At 36.8% G+C, this 23,930-nt stretch overlaps 1 protein-coding gene across 1 annotated transcript in view; it reads left to right on the top strand.

Moving 5' to 3' along the window:
• The first annotated feature begins 4,036 nt into the window (after nucleotides 1-4,036).
• LOC5568933 overlaps nucleotides 4,037-23,930 on the top strand; it is a 38,135-nt gene continuing 18,241 nt past the window's right edge. Inside the window, exon 1 of the mRNA XM_001658205.2 lies at nucleotides 4,037-4,718. Within this exon, the coding sequence (XP_001658255.2) occupies nucleotides 4,640-4,718 (79 nt within the window). The 5' untranslated portion in view covers nucleotides 4,037-4,639. The remainder of the gene's footprint in view (nucleotides 4,719-23,930) is intronic.

Genomic DNA, 23,930 nt, shown 5'->3' with positions numbered 1-23,930 from the left:
AGCTAAAGCTGGAAGGATACGCTGGGCAGGGCATGTTGCAAGAATGCCGGACAACAACCCTGTAAAGATGGTGTTCGCCACGAATCCGGTCGGAACAAGAAGGCGTGGGGCGCAGCGAGCTAGGTGGATTGATCAGGTACACCAGGACCTGGAGAGCGTGGGTCACAGTCGAGGATGGAGAGAAGCGGCCATGAACCGAGGGAATTGGCGAAATATTGTTGGCGAGGCTTTATCAAGATAATTGATGTAAAGCCAAATAAGTAAGTAAGTCATCGTGACAACATGTCTACTTGAAGGTTTCAAATAAAGAGCTTTTGGTGTATGTGGGAATATTATTAATTGAGTTTTGGAAGCATTAGGAGAAATCTTCCATTTTTGCAAGTATGAAGAAAAATATTCAAACTTTTTTTGCAATCGGCTACAGATGACACGCAGACTTCGTCCTTTGGCGGAGAGGCCTGTGTCATCCGCAAACAAAGATTTTTGACATCCCTGAGGTAAGTCAGATGTAAAAATATTGTATAATATTGGTCCCAAAATGCTGCCTTGAGGAACACCAGCTCTTACAGGAAGTCTTTCAGATCTGGAGTTCTGATAATTAACCTGAAGTGTACGATTTGTCAGATAACTTTGAATTATTCTAACAATGTATGTTGGAAAATTGAAGTTTTTCAATTTAACGATCAAACCTTCATGCCAAACACTGTCGAATGCTTTTTCTATGTCTAGAAGAGCAAGACCAGTAGAATAGCCTTCAGATTTGTTTTTTTAACTATTATTTTTTTTTTTTTAATGCACTCCGTGCTCGTGGCCACTACTGTGCCGGAATCAGTTTATCTGTATCTTCCTTACCGATACAGTTCTATTTTTAGCTAATCTATATTTACATCTGCTTTCACTCTCTTCTGCACTTTTGATCTCACACCGAGCAGGTAGGAGAGTGCTCTGCTGTTGGTCCAATCGATTTCCATAAGCCATAGTCCATTGCTCTTGCGGTGGTTCGTTTTGCCGTGTTCCTGAGTCGTTTGAGGCTAGCTGCCTGCGAAGTGGGTCAGTTTGTCTCAGTCACCATCTGATACTGACGGAGGATAGATGTGTTCCCCTAAGCACGGTCCTCCGTGCGGTGTCTTCTGGTGGCTGGACGGGTTATTTTTTGGAGGGGCTGGGAATTGAATCCATGACCTTCCGCTTATGAAGCGAAAGCGTTACCTCAAGGCTTCAGATTTGTTGGAACGGATCAAATTTGTTACACGTAAAAGTTGATGAGTGGTCGAATGTCCATGGCGGAATCCGATTTTCTAAGATTTCCTACAAAATTATCGTTCAGGATTTCTTTAGGATTTCAGGGGAGTAATCCAAGATATTAATTCAGGAATTTTATTTTTCTAAGGAAGTATTGTTGTTTCGTCGTTTTTTAAGGATGTCTTCAAGAAAATGTCAAAGAAAATCTAATATCTTTCTAAAAAGTTTTCAAAGATTCTTTTCTTTTTAATCCGGGAGGTATTCCAGAAGGAAATCCAAAAATAATCTATCCAAACTAAAAGTAACCCCTAAAGAAACCCCTCTCGCAAGGGTCTCTGAAATAAATCCTGCACCTTTGAGGAAATCTTGGAAGATTTCATAGACAAATTACTAAGATAATTTTAAAATATCAATCAAATCTCTGTACAATATCCTGGAGGTACTCCTTGAAAACTATCGTTCAAAAATCCAGAAGAAATTTGTGTAGGAATGCTCGTAGGATTTACTTTACTGGAATAATGGATGTAGTAGTAGCTGGTGTAAAACCTCAAATAAACTTTTGAACAACCCATTGGTAATCCTTGTATAGAATGCTGAAGGAGGAACTTTAAGAGGAACCCTTTGTCGAAAACTACTGAGGAATTTCTGGAATAGTACTTATTATTTTTCTTCGAATATTTACTGGATGATTTGTTGGAGCAATTCCTAGGAATACATGTGGCTGAACTCTTGTAGCCTTTCAAATGCCTGGAAGGATAACTGTAAAAATTGACGTAGGTAGTCTTGTAGATCGTTTAAAAAAATCCCTAAGCAAATTTCATAAAAAAAATCCGAACGAAACATTTTTTGATTATCAAAAAAGAACTCCTGTAGAAAGCAGAACAAGGAAAAAAAGTGACTTTAGAGGCCATTTTGGTTAAAATAGAGACTTCAGAGATCTTCCATTGAAAAGAGAGTATTTGTACTCAGTTTTTTTCTTTGTACTTTTTTCGAGAATTGCATTGAAATAGAGACCAAGTCTCTAAAAAGTGAGCTACTACCAGCCCGAGGATTTGTTAAAAACACAAATTAAGTATTGATCCACGATTTTGAAACTTTTCTTAGCGTGTTGCTACTCGAAATGTGTTTCTTGGCATTTTCGTCGATCTAAACTATTTAAATTTTGAGCGGAATATTGCTATGAAATGTATGTGATCGAAATCACTTACGTGCAATGACTGATATTGAACCAAAACTTATGTCGGCTGATATTATTTTGATAATAAATCTTCGAGCTGTTTAGTGGAATGCCTATAAGTAAATGAAAAACCGAATTTAGTACTATACTATTTAATTCCACTGGAGCTTTGTATCCTTTGCATATTTCGACCTCAACTGTAAAGCCGTCTTCAGTGTCGTGTATTAGACTCGACTTGATATTAATTTAGTTTTGCTGCGTAGAAGAAATACTGTGTCCAACTTTTTTTCCTTTATCAAACTCAGCTCGCTGAATTTCTCGCTGAAACCAGGCCGCCATCGGCACACATCGTTAGAATTCTAATTTTATGTCACTGATCACTAGCATATTCTAAAACTAAATGATGGTCGTTTCGGTTTTCTTAAATTGGTGGACCCCTCATACGTCAGCTAGCTAATCAGTTTGTGAATAGCCCATTTTTTGATAACTGAGGTATTTTTTCACGTGATATGTTTCATATTTCCCTTGAAACATATTCCAAACTTAGTGGCATCGTATAAAAGAAGAATATAGCTTTCATTTGAAGTTAAAAAAAAATTGGCGGGCATTTTGAACTTTGCTGCCATCTTGATTTTTGTCAGAAAAACCGTTTTTTCACAATTAGTGCACCGCTCGTTTTGAATTCAGAGATCACCATCAGAAAGCTGAGAAAAAACTGAGTAAACTAGGTGAGCAATTCAGTTTTTTTAGCTTTCTGATGGCGATCTCAGAATTCAAAACGAGCGGTGCGGTAATGGTGATAAAATAGTTTTTCTGACAAAATTCAAGATGGCCGCCATTTTTTTAGCTTCAAACGAAAGCTATATCCTGCCTTTATACGATGTCACTTAGTTTGCAATATGTTCCAAGGGAAATATGAGATATATCACGCGAAGAAATACCTATGATTTATCAAAAAAAGGTTTTTTTTTGCAAACTGTTCAGCTAGCTGGCGAGGGATCCACCAATTTGAGAAAACCTAAAGCTTTAGCATATGCTAGCGTTCAGTGACATAAAATGGGAATTCTAACGATGTGTGCCGATGGCGGCCAGGTTTCAGCGAGAATTGCTCCCTAAGAGTTTCAGGTCTTGAAATAAAAAATCGTTCGAATATAAATTATCTAAACATCACATTTTCAAAGTTCAAATTAATATAGCACGAACGCCCAACAATACTCATAGACAAATAAAACCAATATTTTAAAAGAGTAGGTTACGAAAGCATCTATACAAAACGTTAAAGTATGACAATTTTCATCAAAAATAACATTTTTGCATAAACAAATCTGGTGAAACCTCTACAATTTATCAGAAAATCGTTTTGTTTTATATAAATGCTATAAATAAGCATATCTTTCATTCTAGCGTTGAGCACCAACACTTTCCGAATATTGATTTTTTTTCTGGGACGCCCTAGTGCATAAACAAACAGGGTCATACTTATACGCGCTTGAGCTCTTCGTTGAGTGGTGGGTATGAGTCGCATGTGTGCCTGCACCAACCAACTTCAATTCAGCGTGTGGGGAGGATCGAGGACCCGCTGCTGAGCCGAGGAGCGCTCATTCGCTCAATCTGATCAGTCGTATTTTCGTACTCGTCGGGTTAACACTAGAGAGAGGCGGCTTGCAACTAAGAGGTCTCAATGATCGATCATAACGAATTTGAATAGTTGTGTGCAGTGGGTATCGGATAAGGAAAGGTGTGATCGCGTGTACCTTTATATCGAACGTGGTGAACAACAGTAGCAACTAACATTAAGCGGGGTGCTCGTATAAGTAGGATACAAACGTGCGACTGTGTTCAAGGCTGAATCTTGAGCAACATTGGATGTGCGAAAAAAATATCTGGAAATAAAAATCCTACTGCTCGACAATCACAACCTCTTTTATGCGAAAAAAAAGTAGGAGATGATTACCTTTCGCTGATTTGCTGCGTATGTGAGAGAGCCAATCTATCGAAAGCGCGCCGAGGAAGCATAAAAAAGTGAAACGCCAATTACTATTTTTTGGGGGAAATGTTTTAAGATTTGAGTTCGAGTAAAATTAATTGGCACAAAAGTGTGTTATATTGCCGTGGTATATTTTCCTCATCGCATTGAGGTCGTAACCCACGGGATCCACCAAACGACGAAGCCGAAACTCCCCACATACGCAACGAGGCAAAGCCGCAAATGAAATCACCATGAACATCCTGTTGCGATTCACTGGATTAACCACGCCGTTGCTGCTGCTTCTGTTGCTGGCATTCGATGGTGCATCATGTGAGTCTTCAACCTTCAAAACTATATCGTTTAGTACCTCTGATTTAATCCAATTCTGTCAAACCCATTTGAATCACGCAAAACAAGAGCAAAAATGCGGTCTAACCGCTTGTCAATTGCTGCTTCCCATAACTTAGGTATTGCACAATTCGTGGACAGACGTCGCTCTGCGTTCCACCCGTTAGCGTGACATTTGCATTTCGGTTTACCTTACGTCGTCGTCGTCGCCTTGCTTATTGGGTTCGAATACGGCATACGTAAGATCCCCAAGCCACCCATTCCGTCCAGGCCAACGAGAGTGAGAGTAAAACTCCCAACAAACACGCATCAACACACGCCTCCACTTGCTCTCACGCGTAGGCTATACGCTTCCGAGCTGGACCGAAGGCGTTCGAGTCGTCGGTACGGAGATCGGAAGCGCTTGCACACAATCGCAAACACGCAACCACGTGCGTGTTTGCAACTGTATCGGTTTATCGGTTTGGTTTGTTTCTGGCTAGCAGTTCAGCATTGTGTTTTGCATATTCTCCGTTTATGTTAGTCCAAACGAAACATATTTTTGAACTTTTTTTTTTTTTTATTAGTATCATTCTAAACATTACAATAATTTCTTATATCTAGGTGTTCTGTGTTATTAGACAACACTATCATCCTAATTTGGTAAAACAAATTAAAGATTTAATTAACATTTTGTTAACAACATATTACATTTCATTTGCCGTAGCAGTTCAGTTTTTTACAGGTGAGTTGATTTCACCTGCTTATAAGAGAAAAAAACAACGTTTTTAATGTACTTAACCTAACTTAACCTAAACATATAACTCATTAATCGTGGCAATAGAAGATTGTAACGATTTTTGCCTGAAAAATGTTATTTTTGAACTAATTCAGGTCTGTGCGAAACAACATCTCAAGAAAATCATAATTTTGGTTTACGCAGTAAATCATATGTATTCCTCCTTATGCATGGAACCCTTCACCGATCAGAGGTGACTCCTAGATGTTTCCCCCCTTACTAATACACACTTTTTATGTGGTAATTGTAAAGATGCAGAGATATACCTGGTCTCCAGCAGCAACAATCATTACATACTAACATTCCTTCCCCATCCCAACTGACTCTGACTGCAAGCATTTGACCAGCATCATTATTGACCAAAGAAGTAGAAGGCTTTCATATTAAAAGCATTTTTGGCTTGGCTCAGGCGCTTAAGCTTTACAGAGCGAATATCACATGTTGTTCTTATTAAATTCCGATATATAAGTAATGGACCAAAGAGGGGTTAACTATGCAGATAGATAAATACACAGAAAAAATCCATTCTCGTATCCGTGAACAGCAGACGTGAACTCGTCAATAAGCAAAAATACACCGCACATTGGTCCAGTTTAAAAAAAAAACATGACAGAAATTGCGCATTCTCAATATTTCACTATTTTTAGCCATTACAAGTGTTTTGGAGCCTGATTTATGCTAGGAGGACTCTATTTTGGGCAGTCACAATTTTTTGGTTGTCATAGGGCAAGATTCTAACAAAAATGCTGTTTTTCATACGTTTTTTGGCTCTCAGCTTTTTCAAACAACTATCGTTTATGCAAACTTAGACAAGATGATTCTTCTGCAATCGATTCCTTAGTCTTAAACGCGCGTTTGTGCAAGATATCTCCGCGGGAGCGATTTGTACAATATAAAGAAGCTCTTCGTTAAATATTTAAAGTACCTACGACAATTAGTATTAATATACTAAGGTTAACAACACTTGAATACAAATTTGCATCCGAAGATGTTGAATCTATATGGGAATGAGTTATCGACCAGAAAAAAATATTCTGCAACCAAAATTTGCACGGGTTTTTATGAAAAATTGATTGGTTGAGTTCTGAAGCAAAAATTTAGGTTTTTGGACATGCGCAGCTATTTATCGTCTGAACAAGTAGAAAAACATGTTTATTTTCAACTTCTCGTACGAATTCTCAACTGTCTGTTATAGTAGATGAATGTTTGACTTTGTTTTTCAACTAAAAACTAAGTTTGAAAAGGGGTTTTGCCAGCTGTTTGAAAATCCGGACCAATGTGCACCGTGAACTAGATCATGTTTTTGTGAACGCGTTGCCTAGTTCCGAGAACGTTCATGTAAACATGATGGTAGTTCATGGTGTATTTTTGATAGTTCACGTTTTCCAGAACTCTTTTTTGAGCGTGTAGTTCCAGACAGGCCACAGTCTAGACAATCAGAGTAAATGATCTTTATTTGAATATGAGAAATTCATTTCAAGACCTTTTTCCACCATTTGAATGGAGAAGAATCACAGTACCGCGGATTAAAAAAAAAATGGGCAGGCTAGGTCTATGTTATTCTATTTTTGTTTTATAGTTAAATTATAAATTCGATTATTTACTTATAAATGGCATTTCAATATTTAACAAAATTACTGAAAAAATACAACTTTGCTAAAGTTGCCCGATCAACAGAAAATCTCAAGGTTGTCATTTTCGTACCCAAATGTATGTACTGCCAAGAGAACTATAAGTCGATTTAAATTATAACCTTTCTGTGATTACACATTATCTAATATCTACACCTGATTTTCTAAAATTTATTGATATTCAAGATAATTGGGGACAGGGTTGGGAAAAAATCTGAAATTCATTCTACAGTATCCAAACAAAGCCAATCGCAGTCAGCGAAGCCAGTGAAACTCACGCCTATCGCTGCTGTAGGCAAAGAGCCTTGAAAATTGCAAAACACCCGTTGCTAAGGGCAACCTAAAATTACTGTAGAAAAATGTTCTATTTCCCGCTGCATTTCCCGCATTTAGAGCCTTCAATGACACTAAAGATTTAGAAAATTCATGCACCCAACATAGGCTACTTGATGAGATTCACGTTTTTGAACTACTGTAGTGGGAAAGCCTCGTGATTTTCGCGAAATTCAAGCATACTACTATTACCATTCCCAGCACTGATTATGGGGCATAATAACAAACGGACGAAATGGACACCCCATTAATCTCTGAGAATATGCATACAATATATGCATCAAAAGTTCATATGCTGCATGAAATCAGTATTGCATTTGAAATCATTATTGCTTGACGGTATAAAAGTTTATTTTTATGCTTCATTTGTCCTTTAAAAAATGATTTTAAGTTTTTCCCAGCTTCAAATTGGTATATAAGGCAGCGTGCATTTATTACGTAACGCTGAAATTATAAATTTTCTCCCCCCCGTAACGCTTTTTGTTTGAAAAATTTAAAATTTTCATATGAGCCGTAACGTCTGTGCCTACTTCCCCCTCCCCCTAGAGCGTTACGTAATTTGTGGATGCCGCCTAAGCAAGTCGGTGGAAGAATTTAATGTTTAAGCAAAGTAACGAAGGGAGAGCCCATTTACATATCGGAACGATATGTAATTAAATATTTTGGAATCACTAAATTTCACGCAAGTGTTCATTGTCCCGACCCGATACCTTTTTACCGGTCTTGTTTTCAACTCAATTTTCTATCACACTTTTGAAACATATGATATAATTTTTTGATTACCATGAATAAATGTAGCACATCGTACTAGATGTAACTTGAAAACTAGCCGGGGGTAAATTAGGAACATGACCATTTTATGGTCCTGAAAAAACATTTGCTTATTGTGCCCATTATGGGCCTAATTCCCCTATACCAGGCCTGCCCAACCTTTCTGTCTCCTTTTCGCAAATGGTTGGTGAGTTTGCATGAATAGACCGATATGAACAAAATTAGTCTCAAATGAAAGCTTTGTAGTATATCTGTCTAATCCATGCTTCAAATTTAAAATTTATATCTACGTTTTTGCTACCGATGCAATTAAGTCCAAAAAATGTTCCGACCCGCGGGCCGGACTGATTTTTTTCTTTGCTTGCATTGCTTGCGAAGAGTTTGATATAAATTTAAAATTTTCAGCATGGATTAGACAGATATACTCACGGAGCTCCAATTACCGTTATTATCAAATGAAATATACCATCCAAACGACAGTCGGCAGTTGGTTCCTGACGTTGTTCTGCACCTCTGAGCTGAATTTGAAAAAAATCCTTAGGCAGAATTTTGGGTTACGCCCTTTTGAAGTTTATATGACAAAAATCACATGATGTATGCCACTTTGACTTGCTCAAACAAAGAGATTATTATAAAGTTTTGTAGTTTTGTTTTTTTCATCTGATTTAAGACACTGAAAAATACTTTTTTCTTAAATTTATCTAGACTGACATTTGAAAAGGGCCATTGTTATGTTTAGTTATTACTAATCAGCCAATACTCGAAACATGATATCTACCAATCAACTCCTGATAGAGATTTTAAGAAATGGTCCAAAGCATTCAAATATGTTTGAACAATTCTTGGACAGGATATCTAGATACGCCCTTTTGAAGTGTAAGGAAGGAATATTGCATGGTGAATTTCGTTCCATCTTTAATCAACGGTTAGGTACATACATAATCATTACACCTTTGCGGTTGTTCTTATTTCATTAAATTTAGCAAGTTGCAGAAAATTTACTCGTACACATATTTTCTAGACTGACATTAGAAAAGGGCCAAAGTATAATTGAAATACATACAAATCAATATAGCTAAACAATGACTATATCAAAGTTGATCGTAACACTCGAACTTCACATAGCTGTATGTTTATCGTATATCTGTATTCTATTCAATTCTGTTTAATTCTTTTCTATTCTAGTCTGTTCTGTTCTATTCAATTCTACTCTACTTAAATTTATTTTATTCTGATCCACTCTACTTCTTATAAATATTTTTACAAATAGCCACTGTTGTAATAAACAACTGCGTGCAAATCATTTGAACGGTACACTTTCGAAGTTTGTACGACTTTAACACTTCAGTCGTCGCGTTGTTGTATTTTGTACAACAGTGGTGAAAAAACCTCGCTTATTGTACACAGCATCAGCGTGGTGGTTCTGAAGGTAGCCAACCGCGCGACGACTGAAAGGTGAAAGCGCTGACAGATCTGTGAAAAAGCGCTTCGCACAGACTCCGACAAAATGCTTCAATTCTCGAAAATTTATTCAAATAGTCTCAAGTCAGAAAAGTGAACAAACTTACTTTATCGATCCACCGTGTTTCGCAGACGAAATTCCACACGTTCCGCTCTTATCCAACTAAATTTTTCACTTTTGGAACGTTTAATTCCGGAATTACAAAACGGCGTAAGTAAGAATTTCAACTTTCGCAACCCAACCGCTACTTCGATTTGAAAAAGTAATCGAGAATTCCTTAAAATACATAAAAAATTAACATATGTAAGTTAAAACCCTTATATCAACTTACAGTGAAATAACCATTTGAAGCTTCATTTTCTTAGAGCATATAAGAAGCACGGATGAGGAGTCAAAAGATATTATAGTACAAGATAGAGATTGTCGCTGTCGTCGCTGTCCGCAACATGCCGGGGCGATAACTGTCAAACGGTTTGTACTTTCACGCTAAACTTGCTCCACTCAAAAATGATAGCCAAGAACACATTTTTATTTTGCTTCTGGACATCACGAACATGCCTCTGAAAAATTCCAATTTTAATTTTTCTCGAAAATTTTCCTACTTGAATTGCCGAAGCACTTCCCTACTTGGGGAAAAAACCATCGACCTTTGGTTTTTTTCCCGAAAAAATCCGAAAAACTTCTCATCCTACCAATGGCCAACTGTTTGCTGCCGAGCATGAGATGACAGATGAATTCCGTTTCCTTCGATCCGCACACAGCTTTTTGGCCATTGGCATCTCACAGAATGAGTGCGACTTATACACAATATTCACTCAATCAGCCAGTTCTGCATTGGTTGCCTCATTCTGTGAAGTTCGAACACATGCGCTGTGTGGATCTTGTTAAGCGTGTCTGAAAAAGAGGAGCAAAACACGGGACAGCTCCGCTGCCGCCTTTAAGGTCAAAATGTGTAGAGTCCAAATGTTTACACTGTCACAGCTGCGCGCCGTCACAATCGTCACAAGAATAGCAATATAAAGAGTTTATTTGATTTTTTTTTCTATAAGTAAGTTGTATACCAAGTAATTAAAACTAAAATTAAATACATATTTTCAATGACGATTGAGATTTGTGTCGTAAACAGGATCGTAAGCGGAGTATCATAGTAATTGCTGTAGAGTAACAAAATGTTTGACCTTAACACATTCACTTTTGAACATGACTGTTGTGTACCCACCAGATGCAAGGATGGTTCGGCAAGCCAAACAATGGGAACACTAGCGACAATGGTTGGTTGGTTTGACTTTATTGACGAGACTTTTAGCCCTGGGCTAGTTCATCTCGGGACCAACGGCTTTACTTCCCTTCCGAAGGAAGTCGTCACTATAACTTTTTATGTCATAAGTGACTATGTCGGGGATGGGATTCGATCCCAGGTCCTCGGCGTGAGAGGCGAGTGTTCTAACCACTACACCAGGTCCGTCCCCCACTAGCGACAATCTCTATCTTGTACTATAATATCTTTTGAGGAGTCAGAATCTGCGCATAGCTATTTTTCACAGACCTGGGAGCGCTATAAAACCATACAAACATCGAAGGTGTACCGTTCAAATTTTTTGGGCGCAGTTGTTGATTGATACAGTGTCTATTTGCAAAAATATGTATAAGAACAAGTAGGGTAGATCAGAATGGAATAAATTTAAATAGAGTAGAATTGCACACAATAGAACACACCGGAATATAATAGAATTGAATAGAATACAGACATATAATACAATAGAAATATTAGTAATAGAACGCTAGTGGCGCTGTTGTCACAAAACTGGATTAATTTATTATTACTTTTAACTGTACTTTTTCGATGTTTATCCAATGCCATGTTGTAGAGGATGATTTGTTATTTGTTTTATTTTTTGAGGCCTGGTACTCACGCTGTTAGCGCGTGGCAAACTAGATGTTGGTAACACGAAGCGGTAGCGACATTAGCGTTCTTAGGTTAATGCTTCTACTTATAATACATATACGAATATGTGAAGTTCGAGTGTTTCATCCACTTTGATATAGTTTGTTCAGCTATACTGATTTGTATATATTTCAATTATACTTTGGCCCTTTTCTAATGTCAGTCTAGAAAATATGTGCATGTGTGACTTTATGCAGCTTGATGTATTGAATGAAATAAGAACAATCGCAAAGGTGAAATGATTGTGTATGCACCCAACCGTTGATTATAGATGGGAAGAAATTCACCATGCAATATTTTTTCCATTCACCTCAAAAGGGCGTATCTAGATATCCTGTCCAAGAATTGTTTAAACATATTTGAATGCTTTGGACAATTTCCCAAAAATCATTATCAGGCATAAGATTGGTAGATATCATGTTTCGAGTATTGGCTGATTAGTAATAACTAAACATAACATAGACCCTTTTCAAATTTCGGTCTAGAAAAAATTTTTTCTGTTTGTTTAAACAAGTTAAAGTGGTATACATCATGTGATTTCTGTCATATAAACTTCAAAAGGGCGTAACTCAAAATTCTGCCTAAGGATTTTTTCCAAATTTGGCCCAGAGGTGCAGAACAATGTCAGAAATCAACTGCCGACTGCCGTTTGGATGGTATATTTTATTTAATAATAACGGTAATTGAAGCACCGTGATACTACAAAGCTTTCATTTGAGACTAATTTTGTTCATATTGGTCTATTCTTGCGAACGCACCATCCATTTATGTCGAAAAAGAGCCAAAAAGGTTGGGCAGGCCTGCCCTATACCATGGAAACCAGATTTTAAGGAAATGTTTGAATTTCTGTTGTAGGGTTCCTTTACAAACAATCGTATATTGCCAAGGCTATATTACAAAAACCTGCATGAACTGTTCATGTATTCCAGATTAGTGTTCTGAACACAGTACCAAATTTACATAAAGATAAAAATTATAAATTATTGAAGAGAAAAAATGTTCACAGTTTGCCACTTTCAAAGAAAATTTTCTTTAGGCGTAGTTTATTATTATTTGTAGTTTATTATGTAATTCACAAAATTAAATTATAAAACTCACCGAACCTTCAGTTGAAGATTTGTGAGACTTGATTCAGATTATGTGACCCCGATTTGATGAGTATATCTTTTTATTTTTGGAACATCTTTGGATATTTTCATCACCTTCATCCGGATTGAAACACTTTACTCTTTGGTTTCTAAAATTGCTTTTTTTATTATAACATTTTGTAAAAAAATCGTTTGAATATTGTTTTAAACTTCCTATCAGTAGGGCTGGTGGACCCTTAATGGAATAATTATACTATTTGCTTTTTACGGCTGTTTTGCTATAAACCTTTGCAAAATATGTTTTGATGTGCAGGTCAGGAGGTAATTATTTAAGCACTATTGATTTAATCTCGATTGTGTAAAAAAAATGATCGAAGTAAATAGTTTCAAATAAAATATAAGGTTATTTGTTCCTATATTGGATATATTGTATCTATTCATGCACTACTAAGGGAAACTGTTTTTTTTTTTTATCAAGCAAAGTATATTGAAAATAATATTTTTTACAGCAATCGAAAGCTTTAATCTATCCTTTTAAGGTAAAATATGAGTTTTTATTTCATTTGTGTTTTGCCTACGCCGTGAAGCTTGTTCCACAAAACCAAGAAAAAAATCTGGCTGCATTTTTCGATTTAATACGAACATTTGTTCTTAGATGTGCGGCTATTGTTGTGTTTACTCTTTTGTAGAATTTCTGTATGCTTCATTAGGACATAAGTCAAATGAAGGTTGTTATTAATTTTTAAATAAGAAGTTTTCTTTGTCCTAAACATTAGCTGATGGGAAAAAAATTGACACGAAAATAAATCTTGTGTTTGAATTTCACGGAAACTTTCAGCTATATTTTTTTTTATAAAATAATTGCGATTTGATTGATTTCTTGGAGTTCACCATTCAATTAGACTTCTGCCAAAGATTTTAACAGAAGTCATTCGAAAATTCAGCCTGTAACAGTCTGTAATATTTCTTGAGAGTATAATCTTCCAAAAATCTTCAAACGAGATTTCTATGCCATGGATCTCCCAAGTTAGCTCAAAACGAATAATCCTGGAAGAACCAACACTACATTAAAGAATTCAATAAATGACAGATTCCATTGGAATTCTCACTGGGCTTTTAGATATTGTTTTGTCGACTAATCAAGGATTTCTTCAATTGTCACTACACTGTCTGTTCCAGAAAACGTTCCTCAGAGTACCGTGTTGATTCGAAGTGTCCGGATGCTTCGAATCCCGAACTCCGGCTTCAAATCTCTCATTTTTTTTGACAACTTTTATGCATACAGAATGTAGAAGATATCCTAATTATGGATTGTAGGTGAATTTGTTCCAAAAACACCGTGAAAAAGGTCAGTGTCTGGCTTCCGCAGCGTCCGGAAATTTGATGCCGCACGGTACTTTGATTTTCTCCAACGAGCCGTCAGCAATACTTTGAGGTATTTCTAAGATTTCATTATTAGAAACCTGCCAGAGACACACAAAGAACTCACTGGGAAGCTCATAAACATTCTTCCAAGTATTCGGCTAAGGTTTAAACAAATATGTTCATGAATTTTCTCTCAAACTGTATCGAGAGTTAAGCCTGGAATTCTGAATTAGGAATTATATATTGTTAGGAATCACTTTAAGAGTTTCATCCCTTGTAAAATTCGTTTTGTATTTTTCTTTAAATATCTTCAGTGTGTCCTCAAGAATCATCAGAAACCTAACCTTGGTGACCACTGAAGAACGGCTCACTGTAAGATGCTTGTTTCAGCGAGCTTTTCATATGGTCGGGGTTCACGGGCCTTTTGTTGACAAACGTGGCCCAATATATTCCTTAAGAAATTGCTACTGAAAACTCTCATGGTATGCATGAATAACTCCATAAACTCCTTCAAAGATCCCTCCGAAAAAAACCTTTTCCTGAAGTTTTCTTTACAAAAAATTGATGAAATTTAAAAAAAAAGAAACAATTCCAGTACTCCTTTAAGAACTGTATCAGAGAGTCTATTAGAAATTACAGTTATTTTTCCTTCTGAAATGTTCACAGTATTTACTCCTAATTCAATTCTTCATTATCATTCTGAGCAATCCCACCAGAAGCTGCTAAAATTATCAAATGAATCCTAAAGCAATTATTACAGAAATTTTCCATGGATTCGTTCAGGAATCTCACCAGGAACAAATCCAAACACTGCCATAGGCAGGGATTCCCAAAAAGGGATAAAGGGATTCTTCAAAGTGATTTGCCTTTAAATGTTTTTCTAGGAATTTGCCCAGAAATAGTTTTTAAGCTTCTTCAAAGTAGTTTACAGAATATCTCAGATAATTTGTGTAGAAATTTTCCCAGTTTGCAGAATCTCAGTAAAGAGAATCAAAAAGTAAATTAAAAAGTTTTCAAAGGTACAATAATCAAATCTACTTTTTTGATCAGTCTAGGATTTACTCCAGGTATCACATGAAAAGATCTTATAACGATTCCTGCAGAAAATTTTCCAGGCATTCCTTTGGGACTCCATCAGATAGTTTTCCCAATAATTTAATCTAGCAACTCTCCCTGAATTTCTCTTGAATACTTCTCAAAAATTCCATGGAAATTCTTACAAAGATTTCGGAAAATTTTAAAAGATCCTTCGGAAAAATAATTTTAGAGTATAAACAGAAGTACCTCAAGTGATATACCTAATTTTATTTCTTGATATTTGAAACGCATCGCATTGATTTGTTCAGGAATTGATTCTGTGATTTCTTTTAAAAAAAAGTGAATAATTGTTTTTTTTTTTCAGAAATCCTCTAAATATTCAATCCGAAATTTTTCCGAAGCTGCATTAGATTTTTTTCAGTACTTTATCTAATGCTTTCTTCAAGTTTCGTTATCATTTATCTACGCATACCTTTAAGAACCTCTCCAGAATTTCTCCAGGAGTTCCTGAAAGAATTCCTGGAGTATTTACAGGAGGAGTACCATAAAAAATCCTGGATCAAGTTTTGAAGCATTCTTGGGAAAATTTATGTAGAAATCTCTGGATAAATCTCTGGAGGAATTCTTTCAAATTATTCTCGAAGAAATTCTTGAAGAAAAGCTCCTGAGGCATTTATTTTTAAAATTTTGGAGGAGAACAATCCCAATGAATATGTCATGGAGAATATATGTAGGGAATACTTTCGAAGTTTTTTTCAATTAATAAGAAAGGACTTTTGATAAAATTACTGTATGAATTTCAGAATTCCCAGAGCAATTATTCAGGAAAGACTATATAACAAAGTACCAGAAAAAAAAACTACCACGAGAAATGTTTAAAGAAATCTTTTGAAGGTATCTTAAAAAAAAGTGCTGATATTTGAAAGTATGTTATAAAAATCTTGAATTGAATCCTGCAAATGCATTGGCAATAGCCTTGAATCAATCCTAAGAGGATTTCCGAGTGTAATTCCTAAAGGAATTTATGAGGCAATATTTGAAAACATCTGTTGAGAAATTAGATGTATCATTAGTTGAATTCTTTAAAAATATGGTTAGTGGAATGCAGGAAAGAAAATAGAAATCACTGGACAAGTTTATGGAGGTATCTCGACAACATATAAAACTCATAATGCCTTTAATACAATCAATTTGAAGAATGCAAATTACCCGGAATGAAAACTTCAAACAAATGCTGGAAGAATCCCCACAGAAACTGCTAGACAAATTCCAAGGTAAATTTCTGTTGGATTCCTTGGAAAAACACATGAGAGATGCCAGAAAAACTTAAGGAATTATTCTTTGAAGAAATGCAGGTAGTATATATTTTAGGGAATTTTTGGATGAACTGCATGAAATCCTTGAAACAAGGTATTTTCTATAACTGACCAGACTACCGGACAACGGAGCCTCTAGCAATCGAATCTTAACATTCATCCAAACTTAAATTTTAAAATGGACCCGCTACTCAGCTAACAAATTGAACCAAAACGTACGCAAAATTATACTTTCCTTAAATGGCTAGGCTACCTATCACATAAAAATGCCATGCATGACACCGTAACCTGTGCGTTACCGTGATCGATTGATTTTTTTTCCAACGCCGGTCGGCAATCAACTGAGGACAATTTGACGGAAATCAATCACAAGAGACGATGATTAGACGGGAGCTATGGCCCCGAGAAAGTAATCGCTTATGAATTTGATGCGTTGTTTTTTTTCTGTTGGTTTCTTTTGCTTTAGGTGCTTGTCGATAAAATCGAATAATAGGGGAAGCTGGTACCAAATGCGTCTTCCGTGATTTTGATTGTTTCTCCCAAGACAATTATTAGGTGAATCATTTTGAGAATCATGTCGTTCAAGAAATTTAATCTCAGTGACAAAATTTAATTGGAAATTTTTAGTACTTTTCTTAGTTCTTTTGTTGAATTTCATAGGCTGCTTAGATGTATTCTTATCTAACAAGCATTTTTACTTTACATTTTTAAAGATTTTTTTTTTAACTGAATGTTGTTTAATTGTACAAACAACTTTAAATTGATAATAACTTTTCGAGTGGGGGCCTTCCTTAGCCGAGTGGTTAGAGTCCGCGGCTACAAAGCAAAGCCATGCTGAAGGTGGCTGTGTTCGATTCCCGGTCGGTCCAGGATCTTTTCGTAATGGCAATTCCCTTGACTTCCCTGGGCATATAGTATCATCGTACCTGCCACACGATACCGTAATTTCGGGTGAAATTGATCACTTTTCACAGTTTTTCTTGTCTGATTTCTGTAATGTTGACAATGCCAAACAACTGAATGCAGGAAAACAAGTATGAAGTGAGCCTCATTGACTCAAATTTCGAAATTTTCTAACAAATGTAATTTTAGTGCTAAAAAATATGTCTAAAATAAAAAATCGGGAGATCTCATTTCGGGGTGAAATTGATCACTTATGAATGCCATTATTGTTAGTTTTCAAAACAACTTTACATAATAAATTTGAGCTCCCTGAATCCGAATATGCTTGCCAAATTCTTAACAATACAATATTAATAGAAATAACGAACGTTTAAATTTCAAGAATAACGCAAAAACGCCTAAATGTATGCAATTTCCTAAGGAATTTTCTGATATATACCAGAAATCCAACTATTTCAACCAAATCATCGAATTGGTACGAGTTTTGGTTATGAAATCTAGTTTGGGGATATATCTTAAGTATCCTCACAAACTTTCAGGATTATACCATGTCCAAATCCTTGTCTAGAACTAGAAGTTTATTGACGTTTGTCAACACTGCACCGTACATGATTTTGAAATTTTACATTATTTTAATAGAAATGAACATTTTTGAATGCAAAAAACTTCACAACACACAATTTGGACATACTTACGACAAAAAACGTTCATTCACTGCAGGTTACATTGATATTTGTGCTCCATTAGGAAGAAATAAAATCGAGTGACACAGTGATCAATTTCACCCTACTGATCAATTACACCCAAGTTTACGGTATACAAATGCAAAAAGGTCAACTTTGGCAAAGAAAGCTCTCAGTTAATAACTGTGGAAGTGCTCATTGAACACTAACCTGAGAAGCCGGCTCTGTCCGAGTTGTTCAGTGGAATACCCATGATGCCGCGAATCGCAAGTCAGTCCCATCTGTAAAAAGTAGGCATTGAGATAATCGACTTTGAAGTTTACAAACTCATTTTCCATACGAGTACCTATTCAAAAAAATCCAGATGATTTGAACATGTTCCAATCTTGATGAAACTTTCACAATTTGCTTTTCACTAAAATATCTATGCGAGAAAAATATAAAGATGATCATAACACGGTTCATTTTTGTGTTACACGATGTGGAATTCTGTAGTGGGACTGATATGCGATTACTTTTCATTGTGGGACATTTTGACTTGCTATTTTTTCTTATTTTTTCCGAACAAAGTATATTGTATCATCAATGCAGCTGAAAGGGCATTAAAAGATATGTTAAAAAGTGAACTCAAATCAATTTTGACAAAAATGCAGATGAATCTGACTTGCGATTCACGGAAGTATGAGTAAATGAAAAATCGAATTTAGTACTATGCTATTTAAATCCACTAGAATTTGTATCCTTTGACATATATGCGTATTTCGAAGTTTAGAAGACGAGTCTAGTACACGGCACTCAAGAGGGTTTAGGTAGAAATACCCGTATCTGTCAAAAGATACAAAGTCTAGTGGAATTATATGGTATAGTATTGAATTCGGTTTTTCATTTACTTAAATTTAAATTGCTTATGAATCTTGCCTGCCGCACAATGTTGTTAACCCGCCGTTCAAAAATGCTGGGCAAGCCTGATCTAGAAAGAGCTTTCAACATATTGGATTTTTAAAACACCATGAAAATCTATTGCATCTTTTATTATTAATATATGTTTCTCTATGGAGCAACCATGCTCAAGTGAAGGCGCATTCCGACCAGTCATCCCCAACGGCGACGATCCCCAATGATCGCTCAAGTGGCTGAGCACACGCGTGATGAAGTGTGTATGTTGTTGAATTGATTTTCACTCGGCTGTTAGGCACGAGTCAAAATCAATACTTCACGACGGTAGATCAGACGTATATTGCAGCAGCAGCGGTAGCAGACGTTTGAAAATAAGCAATCGCAATCTCGGTAGTAGAAAAGTGGAGTACTGTTGTACCGAGCGCCTGGCTGACATATACCATGAACAACTACCCCGTGCATAGCTAATGATCATCTCCGCGTGGTTATTGTCGATGTTGCTTTTGTTGCTTGTGGTGGTAAAACAAGCTGGGCAATGGGTGTGATGCAATTTATGCTCAGCAATAAAACCCGACCGGGTGCACATGGTGTATGATGTGTCTATTGAGTAATTGCTGCAAATTCGTACTGAAGGTGCTGTAAGTTTTGGGCTGCTTATAAAATAGTACAATTTGCAGCTTGTAGCTAATACGCCTATATTAGGTCCATGGCGAATCGATTTGGTAATTTAGTGCTTATGGGTTACTGCAACCAGCACTTTTGAAGGCAGATACAATGATTTGTACTTCTGGGATATATCGCTCTTACAATATATACGCAGGGTGGTCGCAAAATTTGGGAATGAAATTCCCGGTTTTCTTCGTTCTTTGGTAAAAACTGAAGCGAATTAATGTATAATTTAGTGAATAAAGTTTTACGTTCCACGCGTCTAATAATAAAGAAAACATTGTGATACAAAACAGATAAAATGAAAAAATATTACGATTCTTTTTATTTTTCCTAGCGTTTCGTCTCCGCTGACCACTATGACTATTTGGGTCTCAGTATAGATATCCCAGCACGAAAATATCGTTCAAAAAAATCGTCGACCCAGATCTTGAAAACATAGTCGTATTCACCAAAAGGTAGACTTACTACAACCAGGTAAACTAATCTTTGGTGACATTCACTCGGAAAGGCATGAGAAAATCAACTGATTTGCATTCCGTGCATATATTACGTGCTGTTATGAGAAAAACGCGAGTCGTTCAAAATAAACAAGCATATTGCCGCTAGTAAGCACAGGTGCTTGAAAGCGTTTATGCTTATTAGACACTGTATACTACCTACAATGAGCCGCAGCATCTACTTAGAGGGTAAAATCGCAATACTAACATATCATCCAGCTAGCACCACCTTGAATGGATTCGAGCTACCGCCACATGCATTGTCGATTTATTTTCATTGCTGTAACTTCGATCAAACATAACCCACTTTCACAAGCATGAACGAGCCGCTAATCGGCGTACAAAAGCCCTGTTTCAACAATGCCGTCACTAATGCACTAGTAGATCGCATTAAATCGGTGGGTATATGCAGCTTTGATCAATGAAGTTAATTCATCAGGGTAACCCCGGCCCTCCGTGATGTAATAGGTCAAGATTATCATATTTTGTGGAGTTCCAAACACAGATGCCCGACCATCCCACACCAGTATTGTTCATAATCTTCCGTCGAAATCTTCCTCGAGTAGTCACCTGCAGGTCACTATAATTCAGTCGCTGTTGTTCCGAAAACAAATTTTACGGGTAGCCCATAGGCGTAAATAGTAGTCAGACTTAGAGGGGGCACGGCTCTTGCGTTCTTCATCTTCTTTCTGGCTTTACGTCCTAACTGGGTCAGAACCTGGTTCTCAGCTAAGTGTTCTTATGTGCACTTTCACAGCTATTGACTAAGAGCTTTATTTGTCAATGACCATTTTGCATGCGTATTATCGTGTGACAAGAATAAAGCTACTCTATGCTCTGGGAAATAGAGAAATTCTTCAATCCGGAACGATCCCTTGTTGATGGGAACACATGACCCCTAACATTGTTTTGCTGCTGCACAAATGTAAACATTCAGTAATATTAAAAACGTCACTACTCACATAAATCATGACCCGTGAAGCCGAAAGTGATGGTCAAACTCTTAGAAGTCACATTAAGAACCGCGAAATACGCCTAAAGGTAGGCAGTTTTCTTATTGTAAGGAAATACTGCATTATTTATAGCAATTCGTAATTTTGCTTAATATAACATACTTTCAAACGTTTTAACCGCGGAATCGTTTTCGACGATGCCAGTAATTTTCAAGATATTTTGGAAGGAGCCAACCACGAGTTAGGGAGTGTCCAGGCCCCTCCTGGCCCGCCTTATTTACGCCAATGGGTAACCCGCTGCTACCTTCGGATGAAACGAATGTCATCGCGCACGAGATTTTATATTGCATGGCCGCCAATTATACGAATACGGATCCGCAACGGGTGTCACTGCGCTGCTGCCATTTTACCACTGAATCATGGTGCTTCAGCAGAAATACAACTTTCAATGACGTTTCGTACCACTCGTCTTCGGACCTCTGGGCATACCTTAATGAGCTATGTAATTGGGTGTTTGCGGAGGCTCACCTGTTGCAAATGAGGAGGCCTTCTAACGAATAGGCCATCAACAAAGATCGTGGCGGATCGAGAGTGCTAATTGAGAGGTGGTACAAAGTACGGGTAGATACGTGTGCGCCTCCACCATTCAACAAAACAATAAATTATTTTATTTTCGCAGCCCATAATTTCACACTCAACATTTTTTGGATGGTAGCAGCGATTGATGAGTTATTTTCATACTATAATCCTGCCAACCGACGATATTTATTGAATTGATCAGTACATTATTGACGCTGCTGGACCCATCACCGCTCGCAGTTGATGATGAGTTTGGGCAAATGTTCTGCGAAAGTCGAGTCGACAGTTGAGGTCAAAATTCGCGTATAGGTATACGATATACGATAGGATACGATCGATATACGATACGGTAAGAGATCTGTCAAAGGATACAAACTTTAAAGAAGAATTATGAAACTATAGTGAAAACTCTGATGACTCTATGACACTACCCCGAACGCTGCTACCCCGAATGTCATTACCCCGAACCCCATTAACCCGAAAGCCATTACCCCGAATGCATAATATTTTGAGATTAATTCTGATCACAAAGTAGGGAGAAAAGTGTACAATTCCTTATGAGTATTGAACAATTTTTACTTAACAATGTATTTTCAAATAATAGAAGATAAAAAAGGAACTAGTTTTTCAGCAAATAGTTTTTTAAATACTAAGCTTCGTTTGGATTTGGCTTCTAATTTTGATGAAATACACACAGCCACATTGCAATACGCCTATTTCGAGAAGAAGACGCAATTAATTATGAAAAGGATAGCTTAAAATTAGGATGTAGTAAAATCTCCTTTTGGACGGTGATATTATGTGGAACCCGTTCGAAGATCAACCTGATAGACAATCTTTCCGCTGTGGCAAAGAAACGCTAATATCGGGTATCCCCGTTGGTTTGACCACATTTGAACACTTTTTAATCTGTACCCCGGTAATTTGCACGTCGTTCAGATTGAAAATAACGACTAGAAGTTCAAATTAAGAATGAACCCCGATGGTTTGCATGAGGTACAGTTCAAATTAGCGGGGGTATACTGTATACTTGTACATGTTAGAAAAACGACAGCGTCTGAACGCCGCCAAAATGATCAATTTTTCTATGGAAAACACTTATTGTATCATACTTATAACATGTGTAAAAATTAATCCAAATCGAAGACTATCGAGCTCGATTTTATTTTTTTCGACTCATTCTGGATGGAATTCGTCTCTACAAAGGCAGCATCCATAAATGACGTAGCATTTTTTGGCCAATTTTCGACACCCCCATCCCCCCTCGTAGCCTATTTTCCCACACCTAATACATGGTTCGTAGCAAAATTATAGACTCCTTCCCCCTAAAATGCTACGTCATTTATGGACGGTCCCAAACATGATTGACGACAAGAATTCCCATCCCATTACCCCGAAAGCTATTATCCCGAATGGATCAATACTCCGAAAGCCATTTCCCCGAATTAGTCATTACCCCGAACGCCATTACACCGAATAGTATGAAGTACAGTACAGTATCTTGTTTTGCGAGCAAAAATGCGTCTCTAATGAAAACTGGAAATTAATGGCGCGTAAAATTCGTCGGTAAAATGTTCATCATATATTTGCCCTTCTTTTGTATGTCTGCTATTCTTTCGAACAAGATAATTGTTGGCAACTATCTTCTTCTCATTTTTTTCTGCGAATACCTGTTTATCAGCTCAGTGGGCACTTTCACAGTTCGAAGGTTCATGTACAAATTTCATAACGCCAAAAATTACAATTTTTGACTCCTACCCACCCACTCGTGCCATTTTTTGTATGGAAATTCTACATATTGTGTATGGGCTGTAACATTTTAAGGACAACCAGCCACAACATTGTTTGCCCCCTTCAGCGTTACGAAATTTTTGAATGGGCGAAATTTTTGAATGAGAAATTTACCATTCTTGTACATGTGCCTCTATGCCCAGGGACGTCAAGGAAATGTTCAATGCATAAGATCCGCCACCGGAGGAATTCGATCCCATAACCCTCAATATAGTCTTGCTGAACAGCTGCGTGATCACCGTTATTAGGACTTCTTGGTGGCGTTCATATTCCAATTTTGTTTTTGAACAAATATTTTCCTTTCTTATGAATATGTAGGGTAATTTTCCCATTATTGCGGTATTCCCTATTATTGCGGTATAAGAATGAAACCCTCATTATTACTCGAAAACTCTATTTTATATGGATATTATTGATGATAATGAAAGCTTATAGTATTCGCAAACTGTACCAGATAAATTATTTTAAAATTAAACGATTTTGATCGTTGGAAGA

This window comes from Aedes aegypti, chromosome 2, assembly GCF_002204515.2.
Source record: "Aedes aegypti strain LVP_AGWG chromosome 2, AaegL5.0 Primary Assembly, whole genome shotgun sequence".
Taxonomy (NCBI): Eukaryota; Metazoa; Arthropoda; class Insecta; order Diptera; family Culicidae; genus Aedes; species Aedes aegypti.
The sequence above is the reverse complement of the archived record's forward strand: the minus strand, read 5'-3'. Positions and strand labels throughout refer to the sequence as shown.